The 21296-nt window shown below is 45.5% G+C and overlaps 1 protein-coding gene across 1 annotated transcript; it reads left to right on the forward strand.

Annotated features, from left to right (window-relative positions):
- Nucleotides 1–10183: 10183 nt before the first annotated feature.
- Nucleotides 10184–21046, forward strand: MARCO (macrophage receptor with collagenous structure). Its single transcript, XM_051786602.1, has 15 exons — nucleotides 10184–10372; nucleotides 11429–11530; nucleotides 11916–12143; nucleotides 12566–12601; nucleotides 13799–13843; nucleotides 14189–14296; nucleotides 15591–15698; nucleotides 15818–15862; nucleotides 16435–16533; nucleotides 16627–16680; nucleotides 17701–17745; nucleotides 17879–17986; nucleotides 19258–19299; nucleotides 19609–19782; nucleotides 20076–21046. Exons 1-15 carry the CDS (start codon nucleotides 10258–10260, stop codon nucleotides 20204–20206), a joined length of 1440 nt encoding a protein of 479 aa, XP_051642562.1. The 5' UTR covers nucleotides 10184–10257; the 3' UTR covers nucleotides 20207–21046.
- The last annotated feature ends 250 nt before the right edge of the window (nucleotides 21047–21296 follow it).

Raw genomic sequence — 21296 nt, forward strand, 5'->3', positions numbered from 1 at the left:
CTAGAGGTCCACATGCAGACCACCAAAGGAGAGCTTGTTGGCACAACAAATCATCTCCTGGTAAGGTCATGCTACTGGAGACATCACATCAGACCTTTGCATGTACCAAATGAGGATTTTTCTTGCCATCAGGGCTGTATCCTCTCTACTAACAACGTTGCTAGGCTGACAAAACACTGTCTAAAACAAAAGTTTTCTTGGTTCAGCTTTCTGCGAGGAGGTGCAATGGTTTTTTCTCCACAGCCAGCATGCCTCCATCAGAAACATGTTGCACTACAAACAAAGCCCTACTGCTATTGTGAAAGGCAGCCAACTTAGACCAGTGCCTAACTTCCCATCTGCTTGTCATTAGTCTGGATCTTCATGATCTCAAGCTGGAGAATGAAGTCTGTGACCTTGATCCATTTATTTTCATTTTGCTTTAGGATTTTGCTGTTCTCGTTTTTGATCTGGGGAAAGGTTTTGGGACAAGTCCTGAAAGGCCACTTCTGATCCTGAGCTTCAGGTAACCTATGGAGGGAAAGCAGGGGATAGTGAAAGGAAAATGTACACCCAAGACTCTCCCTAGATTTGAGATCTCCCCTGGATCTTATTCATCAAATATCCATCCCTTGCCTGGTAGAGGGAATGAGCCCTGAATGTGAGATGACTTTTGGAAACTTGAACTCATTTCTGCTTTGATAACTTTTTTCCTTAATGATGTGAGCTATCAGACTATCTCTCTCCATAAAAGAACACCTTTCTTTAGCTTGTTCTGATGGACTAACATATAATGCATTTATTTCTGGCACATACATTTATTGGCATGTTGACATCTTTTTTAAAATTATTCCCACCTCAGGCCATTCCATCAATCCACAGTACTTAAGCAGAGACTTTTCAATGCACCACAAAAGAGAAGTGAGGTTAATTTTTTTTTCATTACCTAAAACAGGGCCATCTCTCCCGGGTTTCCTTAGCCCTGTACAAAGGTTCGTGGCAAGCCAATCTGAATTCGCTTTTAGAACTCAAACTGCTTAATGGGAAAGGTATGATTTCATAAGTAGATCTGTGCAAGACTGATGTTGTGCAGACAAAATCTTATAATGATTAACACGTGGCACCTTGGTCCAATTCACTCAGCTATGCACTTGCATTGCAGGGAAAGCTGTTCACCAGCTTGCTCACTTGGTGCAATTTAATTAAAGAAATTAGGACATCCAGAAATCCACTGCAATTGTCACATACTTTATTGACACCAGGAGCTGTAATTTTTTACCATGTCTTTCTAATATTTTTGGCGAGGAGAGAGACTTGAAGCCTCAGTCTCAAGACTTCTGCAAATCCCTTTCAGATGTGGCTGGGAGGGCAGCAGGAGCCAGGATAACTGGCTTGGCATCCATCTGGTTGGGCTGACCTCCCTTATCAACCCTCACCTAGACCAGTGCTGGCAAACACACCGAGCCCCTTGCACACTCCCGACCCCTGGATTTCAGCCCCAAAATGTGTGTCAGGTCAGCCAGGGCTTCTGCTGGAGCCTCACTGAGAAGGAAGCGAGATCTGAGACACCGGTCGTGTACTCCTGTGGCCCCAACATTATTGAAGAGGAGAGCTTTGAGGAGCATAAGAAGGGCTTTGGAGACCATCACAGCTTCACAGGTGTGTCAGCCAATGTCCTCCAGTTCTTCTGCCCCACTGACTGCAACAGCAGGCACAGAAATGCTCCACATCTTCACCATGACTGTGGCTCCTCTCATGCCTTTCCATGGTCCTGCCTCACCTAAAGCCTGCTGACATGTTCCAAAAGGTACTGTTTTAAACCAACACCCTCTGAGTGAGGCCCTAAATCTGTACACGCCTTGGGAAGGTTAAACAACCTACAGCATGGACATTTTCACCAGCTCAGCTCGTTTGAACACAACGGTGAATGTAAATCACTGGCTTCCATGTAGAATTTCTCGATGTCATCAGGAATGCTGTATTGAACTAAAGATACCTGACTTATTAATAAAGGCAGATAATGGCAGGCCAATCTTACTATTTTACTGAGCTAGAGTTAAGTATTTGACCGATTAATGAAAACCTATTTCTAACTGATTTCTCCCTTTCCTCCTTTGTTTTAAAGTACACATACATGTGTGGTTTTGATGTTTGTTTTTGCTTAAATTGTGCCTTCTGCCAGGTTCCCTGGTGGTTAGGACAGAGGGAATTTATTAAGAACCATACTTTTTTATTTCAGTGATTACCATCTCTGTATTGAACCAGCCTTCCACGACACTTGGTTATTCTTTGCTCTACCACTGCCACATACTGCCATTGCCATATGGACCTGCCTTCATAGGCAACACACAAGGGACATGTAGAGGTTGTGGCATGAGAAGCCCTTTTCACAGAATCACAGAATGGGTCAGGGGGGAAGGGACCCCAGCGGTCCAACCTCATTCTGGAGCACATGGCAGAGAATTGCATCCAGATTGTTCTTGAATATCTCAAGTGAGGGAGACTCCACAACCTCCTTGGCCAATCTGTTCCAGTGCTTGGTCACCTGCACAGTAAAGAAGTTCTTCCTCATATTCAGGTGGAACTTCCTGAATAAGTTTCTGCCAGTTGCCTCATTTCCTGTTGCTTGGCAGCACTGAGAAGAGCCTGGATCCATCAAATTTCTGTCAAAACTCTGCTCAAATACCCATAGGTATGTGAGAACAGCAATACTCCTGAATTAATGGTGCTGACGGCTCCAGCCACTCTTCCCAAGCCTTTTAGGTCTTTAACTCATATTCAAGTGTAAGAATCCTAGAGGGAACTGCTTCCAGTTAGTTTGGTGAAAAACAGGGGAAAAAAAAGTAAAAAAAAATCAGTTTAATGGGAAAGGTTGGTATTAGGCAAGAGTCAGGGCCGTGGGGCAAATTCTAGTTTTATTCATCAAAGCAATCAAAGCACTTCAGCTTTGCTTGATCTGTCATTGTCAGTATAGCAGGAGGAAGGGAATTCCAAGCTAGTTCCCAGAATAAGGTGTGTGTTGATTATGGAAAGAGGCACAAAAGCCTCAAGGTCAGCATAAAAGAATTTTTTTTCCCCCTAGAAATACTTGCCCACACCTCAAGCAAGTTAGCCACTGGCAAGGTCTGAGCATCATGTGATTCTCCAGGCATTTGACACTTGCACTCAGTTTCTTACAAAGAAATAAAGCATCTGAAAGTATGAAAAGAAAAAAGTAATTTTCTTTCCTCTCTTGACACCATCTTAAGTCACTCCTGCTACTAACATTAGCCCACTTTGTGAGATGCTCAGAGGAGAATTTTGAACCAGAGCTTTGATTTTGTTTCTGCGCAGGAAAGAAGCAGTGATGACACTTGCCTTTCAAGCACTGTAGAAAATGTGAACTGTGAGAACCAGTGTGAGGGCTGGTGAGAAGGCAAGTCAAAAGTTTGCACATACACTCCAGTCCTAACACACCACCCATGTGCCCATGAGGACAAGAACCAGCCTTACCGATGGCCCTGGAGACTCTGCCCTGTTCTCACTGCTCTGGGACTGACACACTAAGCCAGCAGCACCCACTGCACTGTCCTCTCCCAGGCTGTCACCACTCTGACCAGAGTCTCTGCTTCACCCCGTCAGATGCTTCACCCTGCTCTTTCCATCTTTCACCAGTTTCTTGTTCTCTTTCCCTGAGGTATTTCCTGAGGCAGACACCTTCACACTGAGAAATAGTAGAGAATCAAAAGAGTTAATTAAGAATTAGTTATAGTTGCTAAAGACCATAATGGAGAAGAAGCAGTCAGTTATTGGCCCTAATTAAGAGATAACAACCCAGACTGACATAAAGGTGAAATCTGTGGGGAGCAATGCAGTGATTGCAAACTGACTGTGCTTTATGTAGGTGCTGTGCCTTGGAGGATGGCAATGAAGCTTTCCTTTTCTGTCACTTACCCCCACCCATGTGCTGGTGCTGGGAGTTTCACTCTTAAGCTTATCATTTCCTAGCAGGATGTTGAGCAAACTCAGGCACACGTAGCTGTCACTGGCAAGCAGGAAAGTCACCAAAAGGGAATCGAGGTTTTTTGCAGAGCTGCACTGAGCAGACAGGAGCAACACCATCATGTCAGCACCCAGAGGAGCTGCACAGGACAGCAAAGGGATGTGAGAACAGAGGACAGGAGATGAAGGAAGGAAATTCAAGGGGAAAAGTCATGACTTCGGGTCTCTGAAGCACCCAATGTCACCATAGCAATTACGGGAAACGATTTAACAGGAGGGCTGGTTGTTGCTCCCTAGGGACAGCATAAAAACGAGAAGCAGGGAAGTCTGCAGCATTTTTAGGGTCTGAGCTTTAATTCCTAGCACTGCACACATGTTTTACAGGACAGTTGCTTTGAGTTAATTCTGTATGGACTGCTGTCAGTGACAGTTTCAAGCCTGTGTATATAGCTGCTCACACACATGTTTGCTCTCCGCATTCATTGCATAAGGGGCATGGGGTGGTTACAGGTTAATGGATTTTCAAGCTGAAGTGTTTGCCAATAGCATTCAGGACATGGAAATTCGTGCCAGAAACCTTATCAGAGACAAACCATCCCGTGGCGTCCTTTAGTGGAAGCCCAAGTATTAGCTCCTTAATATGTTTACCCTGAGATAAATCCAGAGTAATGCATTGATGTGCAGGTAATTAATTGGGATGTACCCCAGTGCAAGGACAATACTCGATAATAAACCTCTTTAAGAATGTCCTTCTGAACAATGTACTGACTACCTACCTAGCTTAATATCTAAAAATACAATGACCCCAAACCTCACATAATCCCAGAGATTTTCCTGAAAAAAACATGAGGGCAGATTAAAGACATTCTTGCCTGGCTGGGTTGGTTGTGGGACACACACCTGGCCAGAAATGACCACAACAGCACCTGCAGCTGCTTAGCAAATCTAAAACGACTCTTGAATTTTAAAAGCCCAAGGGATGGACATGGGGGCATGTGGGGACATGGCTACACTGTGAACTGTGCTTAGAGAAGTCTTTTTTGCCTCATTGAATGCATGGGTTGAAGTAAAGCACTCCAGAAAGAGGAGCATTAGAGAGCAACTGATCACTCCCTACAGCACTGAGCTGCTACGTGCAGAGCAAGCCCTGGGAGATGCCTCCCTTCAACTGTAATTGCGTTGTTTATAGCAGACCATTAACAGATCTGATCCATCCTTTGTGTGGCTGGTTTTTGCTTATTATCCCTCCTGTTTCTAAACTGGTCTGAGATACATCCAGTCTCCAGGATCAGCTCTTACTGGAATAGATGACAACTGTCTTCAGGTGAGGAACAAGACACTATACGAAGACCTTGAAAACAAAGTTGCCAGTCAGGAGCATCTGCCTTGTAAGAACATATTTTTCGGCTTTGAGGGTGGCCTGCTTAGCCAAGCCTGACTATTTCACCATGCTGTGGAGGCTGCTCTGGTATTAATTCACCTCAAAGAGCAGGTTGAAGTCATTAAAATATTTTGCAGGTGGTTCCTTGAATTCATGGTGCAGCTGGATCCAGCCTAAAGGGGAAAAAAAAAAGGAGGAGAGAAGGCAAGTTCTGATGAAACACAAATTAACATAACGCATAGAAGGGAAAGAAAATCTGGTTTCAATCTCTACAACAAAGCCAAGCAACACATCAAGCTAGAAAGGAGAAATGTCAACCAGGCAGTGCTGGGGATTTTATTGCTTTAGCACAAGTGCTTCTCCACAGTCCCAGGAGTGCCCAGGTGCTACTGCAGCAGCCAGACCCCTGAGCACAGGTCTGGCCATTCAGGGACATGGGGGGCTTCACAACAAGGCCCCTGCTTCCATATGAGTAAAGGCTCAAGATTTGTTTTAATGCCCTGGCTTTAGAACTTGTCTATTGGCCTCAGTTTCTCTTCTGCATGGAAACTCCATGTAATGCACCATTTCTTGCCCTTGGAGCTAGACACACTTTTTTTTTAACCACTGTTGATACACTCTGACGTTTTGGTTATTGTGAGCAGAGCTTGCACAATGTCAAGGCTGGGAGCAGGTCAGGGTTGGGCAAGAGACTGTGAGGGAACACAGCAGGGGCTGCTGACCTGAACAGACCCCGTGGATATTCTGCACTGTGTGATGTCAAGCTCAGTGACAGAATTTCAGGGAAAGAAGGAGGAAGTTTTTCATTCATACATTTGTCAGCCCAAACAACCATCACACGTGCTGAGACCCTGATTCCCAGGAAGCAGTTGCCTATCTTCCTGCTGATGGGAAGTAGAAAATGAATTCCTCTTTCTGCTTTGCTTGCAAGTGCATCTTTTGCTTTCCATATTAAACTATCGTTACATTGACCCATGAGTCTTCTCATCTTCCTGCTACCTTCTCCCATCCTTCAGGAAGGAAAACTGAAAGAACAGCTGGGTGGGTGTTTGTCTGATGGCTGTGGTCAATCCACCACAAGAGATCATATTTCAAAATTCAACAATCTTATTCATTTCAAAAAGAAAAAGGCTGAAAAATCAGGTAAAATGAGAGGAGTGGGGGGAAGGCCCTTCACCATCTTCATTGCCCTTCTTTGGATGCTCTCTAATAGCTTAATATCTTTCTTATACTGTGGTGCCCAAAACTGTCACAACATTCAAGGTGAGGCCACACCAGTGCAGATTAGAGAGGAACAATCCCCTCCATCAACCAGATGGCAATGCTTTGCCTGATGCCCCCCAAGACATGGCTGGCTCTCCTGACTGCCAGGGCACTGCTGACTCAGATACAACTTGCCATCAACCAGGACCCCCAGGTTCCTTTCCTGGCACTGCTTTCCAGCATCTCATCACCCAGTCTGTATGAACATCCAAGGTTGCCCTATCCTAGGTGCAGAATCCATCACTTCCCCTTGTTGAACATCATATGGTTGGTGATTGCCCAGCCCTCTAATTTGTCAAGGTCTCTGTGCAGGGTCTCCCTGCCTTTGAGGGAGTCAACTGTACAACTCTGGTCACTGCTGGCTTTGGAGTGGGCATGTATGGGCTGTGTCACATGTCAAAGCACAACTACTTGGTTTTTTCTGTGGGAGAGCAGTGTAGTCTGTGGGCATGATTATTTTTTGGTCTGGAGCACATCTGCAGAAACATGAGTGCAGGTGTTGTGATAAGGAATAGACTGTCACCTTTTCTGGCTGCCACTCTCACTTCAGTTTAGAGGCAACAGCAGAAATGGTGGAGATTCCTGTCTCAGTTTACCTGATATAGGACCTGTTTGTGCCATCATCTCCTCTTTTCCTCATCCTGGGAGGGGCATGAAAGCTTTCTGAATTCTGCATATTTATGCCCAAGACAGTCTGCAATCAAATAGATGAGTCTGAAAAAATTACCTTCTTATGGACAAATGGAGAAACATCTCTCAGCTAGGGTGTCTTCAGCAAATCACAGCTTCAGCTCTTTCAGGATAAATGGTTATCCTGAGGAGGCTGACATCTGCCCAAGTACCCTGGCAGTACCACTGCTGGGAACCACCATGTTTGGCTGTTGCCAGGTTGGAGTTTTGTGTTACATCTCTTTGCTCTATCGTGAGCTCTTGATGGCGGCGGATGCTCGCAGCAGACAACAGTGGTGGAAGGACATGAGAAAGGTAGTGGGTATGGCTGGGACTTTTCCCTCCACCAGTCACTTTCAGGCCACTTCCTATTCATTCCACCAGTAGTTCCCCCCAGGCCCGTGACTTTGAGCATCTGTTTATAAAACTTGGTTTATATGTGGCGCACATTTACAGGGAAAGCATGGGGAGAACCTTCTGCCTGTCACGAGCCACTGATATCAGAGTGCAGGAAGGGAAGGGATGAGCCAGAGGACTTCAAGCTCTTCCTTGAATGTCAGCAGAACATGTCAGGGGATGCAGGACGAGCAGCAGGAGGAGAGGGACTGGGGCTTCCTCTGAGAGAGCCCAAAGGATAAGGCTGATGGCCCAGCAGACACGTCCCGTAATGTGCTGGAAACTTATTCTATTAATAATCCCATTGTTTCAGCAAAACATCAACCTAGGGAGATTACACTGAATCAGCAGTTTCTTTTCTTTTTTTCTTTCCTGATTTAGTAACCCTGATTGCAAAATCAGAGACCTATTGCTGCAGCCGGTGATGGTGCAGTGAGAAATGAAAGGCATCAAGAAAGCAGAGTAGGAAGCAGGAGCAGGGAGCACATGCAAAGGCTGAGCCAGCATTCTGGTACATTATCTCTGGCATCCACAGTGTGGCTGAGATCCCCATGTGCACTGGGAAATCCGCTGCCTGTGTGCAGAGGCTGACACCCAGATAGAAACACACCACAACACTCCCAGGCAGCCAGATGCTCACCTGAGCAATGGGAATGTGGCAGCTCACAGAGCTGCATGAGGCTACATCAGATAGAAATAAAGGTTTGACCAGCTGGGTAGGCAACTGCAGTCGGAGGGATCATGACTTTCTCCCCCAAGGAGCACTGTATGTTGGAACACTGAAGCAGTGAAGATCAGGGCTGTCAGAATCAAGGATGTCTACCCCTGCTTTGCACCCATGCCATCCGGGTCACTGAGAGTAGCATGGCCACAGCATGACCATCAGTGGTGCAAAAACTTATCCCTGAACTTCTTTCTCAGGGAAGGACAGCACAAAGATCTCATTGCACCTTTTGTCTTTAGGAGGGCTTTTGAGAACTACAGTTGCCAGCTTATTTTTAATGCTTTGAAGTAAAATGGGTTTGACTAGAAGTTTTGTTAAAAGCCTCTCTGCTGTAAATGTGCTCCCTGGGTGCACCTGAATCACATCCATCCCTATAAATGTCCACTTGGCAGCACAAGTGCAGTCATTCCTAACTCATCACCTAGGCCAGCAAAAGTAGATGGCTTCAGGCTTGTGCAGAGTGCTCAGCTGGACCCAACAAACCATTAGAAATGGGCTGGATACAACCTTACCCCAGTGAGGAGGTGATGCCATGAAGGTAGAGGATGCACAGGTCATTAATGTGGCTCACCTGATTGGTGATAACCTCTGAAGTCACCCTAGTTCAAAGGGATATCTGAGCCCTTCACAAGGAAGCAAATTATCCCAATTCCTATGGAGTGTAGCAGAATATATGATAATGGAGGATTTCTCTTCCTCCCTGCTGGTGACAAACCAGTTCACAGCTGCACAAGCACATTTAAAAGGAGAACACAGAAGTAGATTTAAAAATCCCCACATATTTTTGGCTTAGGTCTTTCAGAGGTCTGTACATCAGGTGCAGAACAGAGGGCTTCACTTTGCACACAGGGTGTGGATTTCCAGCTCACCTCTACCTGAAGCTTAGGCCACACTTTACTCCATGGCCAAGCAAAGCAGTGAGGACGCAGCAGCCCCAGAGATGAACACAAACCTGCAGCCCAGGAACGAACTGTGTGCCAGGGACTGCCCTGCACCTCGAAGAGGGCAGCACATGGTGGTGGCAGCGTGGATGAGGAGGGCTCTTCCCAGCACCTACCAACAGCTCCTGCCTGTGGATTTGAGTGAGTCACTTTGCTTTGCAAAATCAAAATCAAAAATGACACAGAGATGCCAAAATGCAAAATACTGTGGCAAGGTCTGCAGGGGTGAATTTTACAGCATGTGAGCAAAGAAACAGTGAAGAGGTAGGAATTGTGTCCCTGGGTGTGAAAAATGGATCAGGGAGGAAGCAGCGGCTGGAGAGACTGCAAGGAGGCTGCAAGTGTCTTCTCCATACCATCCCAAAAGCATTTAGTCTTCAGCATCCCCCATCCCGCCATCATTCGTTTGTCTTTACAGTTCCTCCTGATTCTTTCCCTTCTTTGACTTCAGTAATGCACCATCACTAAGATATCATCTTGGTGCAAGTTACTGTGTGTTTCGTTACTACGAAGTCCTTAACTTCCCCTCCCTGGGGATGGATCTCCAAGCTAACACTGCACATGAGATCTTCTTGACTACATGAGGAGGTTTACTTGTGTTAGGAACAAATGTCCATCTCATGCCTAACACTGCTATAAAGCAGAGATGTTGAATAACTCCTGGTTGAGACTTTTTCAGGATCCTGCCCAAGGCTCCATGGACTCCAAGTGAGAACATGAGAGCAGCTGAATTTCTTAGCTGTGGGATTTTTTGAGGAACTGTTCAAATTACCACATCAGAGTTCTCAGTAGTCTATAAAAACTGAGCAGATAGGAAATGCATATCAGAAAGCATATCAAATCAGGAGACAGTGAGGAAGTCCCTTCAGTTCTTTATTGTCCCTAATCGGACAAGGCTGTAGGTTAGCCACAAGAAATTTGTCATGAAAATTAAAGAAAGATCTGGGGAAGATCAAAATTTGAGTGATATGAACAGTCTCAGTATTTCCGACAAGATTGGGTTTGCCTCAGCTTCTACCACAACCTTTCAGATAAGTGGTAAGATTTCTTTTTATTAAATGGATTTTATCTGGTCTAAAACAACAAATAAAAATGAAATATTGCATATTAAATACTTTCTACACTGAATTTGCTAGTAAATTAACTGCCATTTAAGAATGGAAGCATGTCAAAATGTCCTTTCTAGCCAAAAGCTGATGCTGATCATCAGAAAAAAATTATTTTCCTGTTTTAGAAAATGCCTAATTTTCTTGAGTAAAATTTTCATGTCTTAATAGTTAAGATACTAAAATCACCAGACCCAATAAAAAATGTACGTTTATGAATTTTAGCTGAGTATAAATATTTCATTGCTGACTAAACCATTCTATTGTAAAACCAATTAAAACATTGTACTCTTTTAAAACTAAGACTTTAAACTCCTGATTACATTGCTTTGAAAAAGAAAAAAAAACAAAACCTCAATTAAGGGTAACTTACTGAGTGTCTGAAGTAGTTATTAGTGCTTCTGAAATACTTTTTTTCTTCCTGAAGGGCAAAATTTGACAAAGCAGTTTAATTTTTTTACACTTTGCTGACAATGATTTGTTTTACACATTATGACTTGTCTCCATTTGTTCTTCAGTTCAGTTTATTATTGATTTTTCATTAGTTTTGATGCATACATGCATCACTGTTGGAATCACAGGTATGCAGCACTCAGGATGGAGAGGGCATTGCTCTGAGCAGCCTGAATGCTGAATGGCAGCCTTGGACAACTAAAAGCAATGGAAACAAGGTGTTTATTGATACAGAGAGGGGAGAACCACCACATTCAAACTTGTTATAGGTTGGATTAAGTCTTGATGGAATTGAGCTGGTTAAACTGGCTAAGGAAAAGACAGCCAAGTGAATTGCGGTCCAAAGGCCAGAGGAGAGGAAGGCAGCCTGCCTTTTGACAGGATCAAGCACTCTCACAGAGGGATCTTTCTGCTCCCCATCGCTAGAAAACACTGCTAATTTATTGTGGCCAAGCCTGAAACGCTGGAAGCAAGCAGAGTTTGCAGGGGAGAGCATGTGTGGGAGGGTGCCTACCCTACTTCTGTTGTTTTTTAGAGCCTCAAGGCCAGAGGAAGCCATCCGCATGCTGTGCTCGAACGGCCCTTGGCATCTACCTGCTGCTGCTGACGGCCGGCCAGGGGCTGCTGGTGTACAAAGGTAATGCTACAGCCTTACCATGGGCTTGGCATCGAAAGAGAGCTTTGCTGGGTGCTCTGGGGGCATGGGTGAGCGGGAATGAGCACGCAGATCGGAAACCTCTGAGGGAGCACAGAGGCTCCTCCGCACACCGGGAGGCAAAGCAGTCGCTGAAGGAAACTATTCCCCCACCCCAGACATGTGCTTTGCATTTGCAAAAGCACTCCCGGCTGAACTCCTGGCTGCAGCAAGGACTGGCACACGAAAATCACCTCCCTGGTTCAAACAGGGGTGGTCTTTATCTCCAGGTGTTCTCCCAGGTGCTGAGGAACTGCTCTGCCAAACAGGCATTTCCCAGTCAGACCAGACAGGGAATATTCACTGTATGGGCTTTTTGTTTCCTCAGTGTTTAAGATGGAGAGAGAGATATTGAAATTTCAGGAGCAAAATACCTCCTATACAGAAGAGATTCTGAAGAGCTCCTTTGCCAACAGTCTGATTTCGGAGAGAAGCTCTGCTGAGTACTTGGGACAGGAAGAAAACTGGAGGAGAAGCGTAGAAGAGGAAATTACCATAATCAAAAGCAGCAATGCACACCTGATGATGATGGTGAGCAACATCACCCTGGTTGCAGGTATGGCTCCATTCCTCCATGCTAGCTCTGCAGTGGAGAGACCTGGCTCCTCTGCACCACTGGCAAAGCTGTGCCAAAAGCCTAGTTCAGATGAACCAGTAACTAGGGCAAGATTTGGTCTTCCTGTCTGTTAGTGATGAGCCAGTGCCCAGGGTTGGAGTTGGCTCCAGACCCTCTGGCCGGGGATCTGGACACACCTGGAGGAGCTGGAGCACTGCCCTGTGCAGACCCCCGGATCCCCTCTGCAGCTGCACATGTGGCTCTGGGATCGTCTCCCCTCCTGTAATTTGTAGATTTGGACTCTGAGTTTCCTCTGAAAGGGTGGTATCTTCAGCCCAGACCTCAAGCCTGTCAATCCCATACTGCTATGCTCCTCACTGAGCACTGACTACTGAAAAATATCCATTAAATATTTCTTTCAGGTCCTCCTGGACGCAAAGGAGATCCTGGTCCCCCAGGTATGTTGATAAATGAGCTGCAACTTTTCCTTTTTAAATCTTTCTCTTTATTTCATCTAAGAGACTTTAAGTGAGGATTTGGGATTTCAGTTTCTAGACCCAGACCCTATCCAATGTGCACACACCCAAAGCCCTGGCCATGAGGAGACCTGCTGTACCTTTTGACTGATCCTCCAGGAGCCTTGGCTGGCCCGAGTGCTTGGTAACCACCACGGAGGAGCATTTTGTCTCTTCCTCCTCACTGACACCCCACCAGAAAAGCTCAGGGGTGATGGAGCAGCTGTACCCGATCATTATCTGCAGTAACCATCCCAAATCTCCATGTGACACAAGAGAGGACCAGTGAGGGGGTTTATGTGCATCCCACAATCAGCAGATAGCTGAGCTTTCTGCCCCAGACACAGCAATTCATGCTGTCCAGCTTACTCCAGGACAACTCAGGGAGACCTCCCCAGTCCCTGCCCTGTAGAGACACAGCTGAACAGTGCATGTGACAGAGATGGGACCTTGCCCACCCTGTCCCTAGGAAAACGATGGCAAAGACTTAGGAATGAGCTGGGCACAAGGGCTGTTCTCCACAGCCATGCACAAGCTGTTGCCCTGGGTACCTGGGGCTTGGGTAGAACTACACCTGCTGCAGGAGATAAATGTCTCCAGACTGTGAGGATGCAGCAAGTCCTGATCTAATGTTGGCTCCACTTTGAGCAGAAGTCGGACTAGGCCTACTCTTCTGTGATGATGATCTAAGATGCAACCCCTCTTGGGTCAGGTCTGTGGCTCATCCATCCCTACTTCTTGGCTACACTGATGAGCTTTTCTGGAAAAAAAAAAATATTAATTTTTTTAAAAATCATGTTTTCATATCTTCCTGGCTTCACTTACAACATTAAAACAGCACCTCCTGCCAAACAGTGTTTATTACACATCAGAGCCCAATAGTTCAGTGCACTTTCATGGAAGACCTCCCCAATGGTCCCCATGAGCTGGGCTTGGCTGGATGACAGCTGGCCCCTGCCCAGCCATGCACTCAGCTAAGCTCCAAGGACTTTACCCAAGCGTTTGTGCTGGTCCCTGCCAGCTGAAGATTGGTGACCAAAACTGGTGCACGAAGGATGATTAAAAAATTCATCTCTTCCTCTCAGCCATTACTGGGAATAGATGATGCGTGTCAGCTGATACATGTATTTTATATCTCAGGGCTACGGGGACCACCGGGGACAAAGGGAGACCAAGGAATCCAGGGTAAGGCTTTTCTGAAACCTGAATTACTTCTATGGATGGACATAAAGTGGCTTTATGGATGATTTTATGGGGAATCTTGCCCTCAGTGAAAGTGTAAGTAAGTAAGAATGTCATTGAAGGAAATATAAGCCTATATAGAGCTAATGTGAGCAAAAGCAAATCTTAGCTGGAAAAAAAATCTTATTTTAAAAGTCAATGTGCAACAGTCACAGTGGACCAATTTCACACTGTCAAGTTCAGGGAGAGGGGAATTTGGCTCCTGCCTGTGGATGAGCTGCATGTTTGCTGCTGGCATTCACTAGGCACTGCATCCAATGGAGCATCAAAAAAGTGATGTCCTTGCAGGCTTACATGGACTGCAGGGCGAGAAGGGGAGCAAAGGAGATCCTGGTCCTGCTGGTTCAAGTGGTGTGCCAGGAGTGAAAGGAGAAAAAGGACAGATGGGACTTCCAGGTAAGACTTCTTCACTACCTAAGATTCTCGCACGTATTTCTGTTTAAACTCATTCTACGTGAAACACTAGAAGAAGGCTTCATAAATCAGTATTTCATAAAAATCCACATAGCCCTGGCCACATAACCATTGACTGGCTTGCCAGTCAATGAGTGTCCTGGATAAACAGGACACTCAACCTGATCTGAAGGGGTTTGATTTCGTGTCGTGTTTCAGCAAAGCTCCCAAAGGAGGGCTGGGGGAAGGGGTCATGGAAAATATTGACTCTGCACCATGGAAGATTTTTATAGAGTGACCTTTGTCTAATGAATCCATAGATATTCAATTATCTGCCTATCTATCACGCCTAGATTAAAGCACCAATGTTTGCAGTAGGATTTTCGTGATATAAAATAATACAATATAATTTATATGCAGAAGCATGTGGATATTAGTCGTCATTTTAGTGAAACCTCTTTCTGAGAGCTTTATATCTTACATAAGTCTGACTTTATACACCTTAAGTAGAAAAGTTACGCAACGTGTTTCTCCATGTAACATGCATTAGTGGGCATCTCCTGGATAGCTGTTACTCAGTGGTCTCACATGGGCTGAAAACAGGATAGAAAAAGAAAGCAGATGATGTGTGTGGTGCAGAGCAGGGAGGACAGTTGGAGAGATTGATAAGAGCTTCCTCAGATCTTCCATCAGATCCCATATGCACCAGTGCACTCATTAGCACAAGTTGCTCCAGAAGAGAAAAGTGATTGTAGGAGGAATATCTAAAGGCAAGAACTTTGGGATAATTCTGGAGCAGAAAGATGAAGGAGATGTAAGACTTTAAGTGAGGCACTGTTAAGTAATTGAGCTCTTTTGGAGCATGCTTATCACCTACTGAGAGAAGAGAAGGCTAAGGGGAGCTAACTCTGGAAGCACAGGAATGTGCTGTCCTGTATCTCCACTGTGGCTAGGAGAAGGGAAGGATACAGACTGCAATAAAAGATATTTAACTAAAGGAGAAACCATTGTAGTGGTAGGGATAGCTTAAGGAATAGACTGGAGAGGTATCACAGCACCACTGCAAGTCTTTAACAGCAGGTCAGACAAACATCTGCCCAGACAGTCTGACAGAGTCAGAGGTGGATCCAAAAGACCAGCTCTGTTCTTCTGCAGCTTTACAGGAATGCCACTGAATGATGGCAGGTGTAAGGCCAAACTTTGTTACTGGTGTGGCTAGACAGAGGTGCTCCACAGGCTGCAGAGACAATTGGGGTTTTATTTTTAATTTATACGTGTGTGCTATGCTGTTTGATAGGTGTCCAAGGACAGAAAGGTGACACAGGCAAGAAGGGAGACCCTGGGTCACATGGACCCACAGGTCCTCAGGGACAACAGGGAGTCCCAGGACTGCCAGGTTTCAATGGTAAGTGCAGAGGCCACAGTGTGACCCACCATCAGCACTCGCATGCTGTGGTGCAGGGCTGCCCTAACTGAAGCATTGGGCTAAGCCTTGTCAGCACTGATGTCAGGATGTTGTTGCAGGTACCACGGGGAAGCCTGGACCTCCTGGGCAGAAAGGAGAGGCAGGTAAGCAGTACAGAAGGGGAAGGTTCTTCTAGAGATATAGGACTGATCTCTTTTAGAAGATGCTTCATGATGAAGAAAACTGCAGCCAGCCTAGATCCCAGCCTGGGTAAGAGATGATGATTAGATGAAGAAACCACGACAATGTTCCAACATTGTGCAAACTCATGCTGCAGCCCTGGCTGCCTCATTCGGGCCCCACTCACTGTGCAAGAGACTGAGAGGGAAAGAAGGGTCCTGAACTGTGGAGGGCTGTGTCTCCTTCCTGATGTGTGTGCACATGCAAGGGTAGAAATTGGCTGCTCTGTTAAGAAAGCACTTGTGCATGTCAAGGCTGACAGACGGTAAGGACCTGGGTCCATACAGCCTTTCACTGCAGAGCATCACTCCCTGCTGCACTAAGATTAGTGCTGCCAGAGGAGGGTTGCGATTTGGACAGACCCAGTGTTTGTTTTGCCTTCATAAGGTCAACTCAGTCTGTACAGTGCAGGGGTTGGTGATTGAACTGTCTTTCTTCTTATGTCCTTCAAGTTTTGTGTTACATTTCATATGTGCTGCTTTCACTCAACCTCAAGGTGTACCTGGACAGCCTGGAACTGTGGGAAGTCCTGGCCCTGAAGGCAGATCTGGTCAGAAAGGGGAGAAGGGGGACCAGGGACCCAAAGGTAGCCCAGGTACAACACTACTCAAATATAACTCATTGAGCTCTTAATCTGACCTCACTTTGTATGATGGCTTCACCCTTACTGATTTGTTTTTAATTTTAGGAATAGCAGGCACTGATGGACTCAGAGGTGAAAAAGGAGAACAAGGAGTAAGAGGTAAAGGACAATAAGACAGGTTTTGGGTCAACAATCCTCATTATGCAGGCACGGGAAAGGAGGAGATCTATTGAGTCCTGTTCTTGGAGCCCCAGTGCATCCCAGGATGCCATGGCAGTCCTGGGCCTCTGCCAGGCTGCTGGGGAATGGCTATGTACCAGAGAGTTGTTTCTACCTTCTGTAACATGTGTGAGGAGGTGATGTTGCCTGAATTTTTGTATAAATAGAAAATGTACAAACAAAGCATCAGTTTAAGATGAACTAAACAACAACCTCCCTAATCTGGAGTTAAAGACAAATTTTACTGGCTAGAGGGAAGATGGGGAAGGAGGCATCCATTCTGGACTCCTCTGTAGCATTGCAGGATGAAGTGTCTTCAGAGGCCAACTTAGGGCACACAAACGAGGCCTTTTCTGTGACATTCCACTTGAAAAAGGTCACCTCTCTGTCCCAGGCACCCAAACAACAGGGTGACATTCTGCTGTACAAACCTATTCTGGTGTACTTTTCTTGAATCAGCCCTTTAAAATCCTGAATTTATATAGTGCATGCAACCTCATGGCCTTCAGGATGTAACCAAGGTCCAAGTGCTGCACTTTTCTACCTTCACTGACAGCTGAATGACAGGGATGAGAGTCACCTGGCCCAACTTTACATGCTTTCATATGTCTGATGCACCTAAATTTAAATGTCTAGGCTGTCTGTATGGTTAGTGAAGGTCCAGCTGGAGGAAGAGTCTCTATGCCATCAGTGGAGTTTAGGATATGAAATAAATCACCAGGAGTTGACCTACTTCAGGAGAAGATGTTTCTCCACTGCCTGTATTTTCTTTTTTGATGTGGTCTGCACTGAGTACGATGTGAAATAAGACACCCAATTCAGAGATAGATGTCTACAGAATAGACACCTAAACTAGATAAGTTAAAATCCTGCATAAATACTAGTTTGCATAAGCTTTTATAAATGTATAAATATTAGTTTTATAAGTGTACGTATGTTTGTTTGTTTTGATGATCTTAGGTCTTCCAGGGCAAAAGGGAGAAAAGGGAGACCAGGGCCCAAAAGGTAAACCCGTGTTTTACAGCATAACTTACTCTGATGATGCAAAGCACTTTAAATGCCATGTTCCACCTTTCTGCATCAACACATTCTTTCCTTGGGAAGATACAAAGGCAATTATTTTTTGCTCTACACCCAGGCATCCAAGGCCTACCTGGTCAAAAAGGAAGCAAAGGTGATTCTGGCACTCAGGGTCAAAAAGGAGAACTGGGACCAAAAGGAGCCAAGGGAGACCGAGGATTGTCTGGTAAGACTGTTTGCCAAAGGGTCTGTGGAGCTGATGGTGCATTTGGGTTCAGGACTGTAGATCTCAGACTGGCACAAGGTGCTCTGAGGCGTGTTACAGAGCTCATTTGGAGGAACTCAACAGACAGATTAGCCTTCCCAGAAGAGGAGTGTGCAGACTGTCACATGTACACCCTGGGAGGTGTGCTAAAAGACATGCAAGTAAACAGATACATTAGATTTTCTCAAATTACTGATCTTACAAAAAACTGGAACAAGCAATGTCCCTTTTTGCCCTGTGCAGAGACATCTTGCAGCATACCATGTCACGGAGATAAATCCCAGATAAACACAGCACTCAGGAACACAAAATTGTAAACACCTGATGGTGAGGCTATTTAACTACACCTTGCTAATTGTAGGACACAAAAGTTGTTCAAAAGGGCCAACACTACAGCTACTCTCCTTCCTTACACCCCACCCCCTTCCCATCACATGGGTTTCCAAAAACCCTAAGACCTGTAGTCAAAAGAAAAAGCCAAACAGTAGTTATAACAGGCCGTGGGAAGCAACCAGTGCTACATATGATTTTTCTTTTAATTGTTCACATAGAATAGTAAAGGAATCCTCAGAAATAAAATAAAGTAGATCGTAAGTGAGGCTTCTCCATGTGCTCCTCCTCTGGAGCTTTGCTTCTGGAAGAGGGGAAAACTGTAACTTGGCTGGCTCCAGGACAAGCACTGCCCTCTGGGTGGGTCTCATCTTCTGGTCCCCAGAAGGAGACAGCAATAAAGGCTTTCTGGAGGTAACTTTTGGGGGAAGAGCTCATTGGATTTTTTCAAACACCCCTACTCTTGAGACCGAGATGCTGCACAGAAATGTGGAGGACTGTTGGGAGCAACTTTTTGCTTTCCCTGGAGAACAAACCCCATGATGTAGATCTTCATTCAAGTACTTTAGGAGATACTGTGCCTGCTTCTGGAGAGCCCAAAGGCTATCAGAGATGTCATTTTACAGGTAGCAGAGGGAATGAGATACATTTTGCACACATGAGTGGATGGGATTTTGACCTTTTTGTTGCGTCACACATTAGGAAAACTTTGCTGTATGTTATCGTACTTTTCTTGCCACATTTCTTTTACATACCCTTAGTCACTTCAGGGTTTTCATTGTCCACAATGGGAAGGAGTCTTCACATCTCTGACTCATACTAGCATTCGGAACAAGACAATAAACTGGACTTCTTTGTAAGCAGCTGTCAAATGTTTGTGGTTTTTTTTTAACTTGGAACAGGTTCCCCAGGACCAAAAGGGAGCAAAGGTGAAAAGGGAGAAGGTACTGGACTTTCACTTCTTCTCTCACTTGCCTTCTGGTATTGAAGCTACCTGAGATCAGGACCAACATTCCCCTTTGCTCATCCTAGTTAACCCACAGCACAGCTACCAGAACCAAGGGGTCTGTGCTCTGAGTTGCAGCCTGCTGTCTCCAGATGCAGGAGGGGGTTAAATTGTACCAGTAACCTAGTCCCACTGTGGCTACAGCCACAGAGATGGGAACATCCCTCTGGTTTGGGTGGTCACTGCTTCTGTGGTTCTTGTGTCTGTATAACCCATAGAGTTATTTTCTTCTCTCCTAAACTGCCAGCCGACTCCAATCATATACGGATCGTGGGAGAAAGCAGGAGGGGCCGTGTGGAAATCTTATATCAAGGGATCTGGGGAACAATATGTGATGATCACTGGACCTTACAAGAGGCTGCTGTAGTCTGCCGAATGCTGGGATTCAGCCGTGCAGTCTCTGCTTTCACAGCTGGTGGAGGTGAGTCCACAACAACTTTCCACATCCCCAGGCCTGGCATGGGTGGTTACATGCAGCAATGTCACCTACACGAGCAGCAGGAGAGCAAAGAGGATCTCAACAGGGCAGCTCATTCCTCTTGGGATGAGTGAGCTACATGTCAAGTGCTGCTTGAACTGTGCTCTAAAGCTTGATTTCCAACAAGCCAACCATGCAACTCAACACATGCCCACTATTTCCAGGAGTCTCTTTAAAAAAAGTGCATAACCCTTTCTCTTGACCAACATTTTTTTTGTTTACTTTATCTTCCAAAGGCACTGGAACAATTTGGCTTGACGAAGTAAATTGCAGTGGGTCTGAAAGTTCAATTATCTACTGTTCAAAGAACAGCTGGGGTTCACACAACTGCGGCCACAGCGAGGATGCTGGAGTGGAGTGCAGTTGATGGGACACAGAAGCTGCCCTGGGAGCCGCTGCCACCTCTGCTCTCTCTGGGGCTTTTCTTCATGATGCAAACCCAATTTCGTCAGGCTGTGCATATAGTCTCCTTACCAGGTCACAAAAGTATTGACAAAGAAATTTGAATTTTTCGTAAATCAGTAACGGTTGCAAGACCCCCAGGTAACCTGGAACATCCTAGCTGTCACCAAACAATTGGAGCTCAGGCATGTGAGCCAGTTCACAGCTTTTCCAGCTACCTGACATCAGCTCACCTGCAGGAGCTCACAACTGTGTGACTTCTAAGTGCACAAGGGGGGAGATGGTCCACGTTAGCTTAGTGCAGTAAGAGGAAAGGCTCAGTGTGCAGAAACAGGGAGTTTCTGCAGCTGAGCTGACTAGTCCATCTTCATCACAGTAAGATTGTGAATCTCAGCCTAAACCCCCCAGGGGGTGTATACACCCAAGACAGCAGATGCTCAGAAATCATCAGATGAACTCTCTGGCATGCAAGTATAAATACTCTCCAGAAATTATGCTGATCACAGGTTAAAGTGCAAAAATAAGTGCCTGGGATCTAAGTACCATACTATCCTGGTTTAGCATAGCCCTTGTTTTTGACCTTATCCAAGTCCCTTGCCTTCTCTGTCAGTATTTCCTAACCAGTCTCTCCAGGAGCAATACCTTTTACCTTATCTGGTGTATAAAGCTAAGCATTTAATACTTTAGAAATTAGATGATCCAGTAAAGCAAAAGGATGACAAATAAAAAATATATCAAGTCATGGTGTATCAGAAATGAATAAGCTATTGATTGGTGTTAAAAATAAATAATTAAATAAATAATAAATAAACAGATAAATAAAATTACACACACATCTGTAGATGTATTAAGGAGAAAATATTGGACTGGGCTTTCCTGGCTCCTATGCGATTGATGCAATTTACTTTCTATAAATAAGGTTTTCCAATCAAGGAGAACGGCGGAATGCCAGAGGCGCGGTGGGACCTGCAGGATGAGCCGCGGGTACCGCCCCAGGACCCATCAGCCACCTACCTCCCCGCGGCCATCCTCATCCCCGCCCGCGGCTCCCGGTT

Source organism: Manacus candei, unplaced genomic scaffold (genome assembly GCF_025592945.1).
Source record: "Manacus candei isolate 608988 ecotype Guabito, Panama unplaced genomic scaffold, ASM2559294v1 h1tg000023l, whole genome shotgun sequence".
NCBI classification, from domain to species: domain Eukaryota; kingdom Metazoa; phylum Chordata; class Aves; order Passeriformes; family Pipridae; genus Manacus; species Manacus candei.

Bases quoted from the DNA above. Each gene is read 5' to 3' on its own strand.
- MARCO (XM_051786602.1), top strand. From the start codon at position 10,258: ATGAAAATTAAAGAAAGATCTGGGGAAGATCAAAATTTGAGTGATATG. The intron at 13,844-14,188 runs GTAAGGCTTTTC...ATGTCCTTGCAG, and splicing joins GGGAGACCAAGGAATCCAGG to GCTTACATGGACTGCAGGGC. The intron at 16,681-17,700 runs GTAAAGGACAAT...TGATGATCTTAG, and splicing joins AGGAGAACAAGGAGTAAGAG to GTCTTCCAGGGCAAAAGGGA.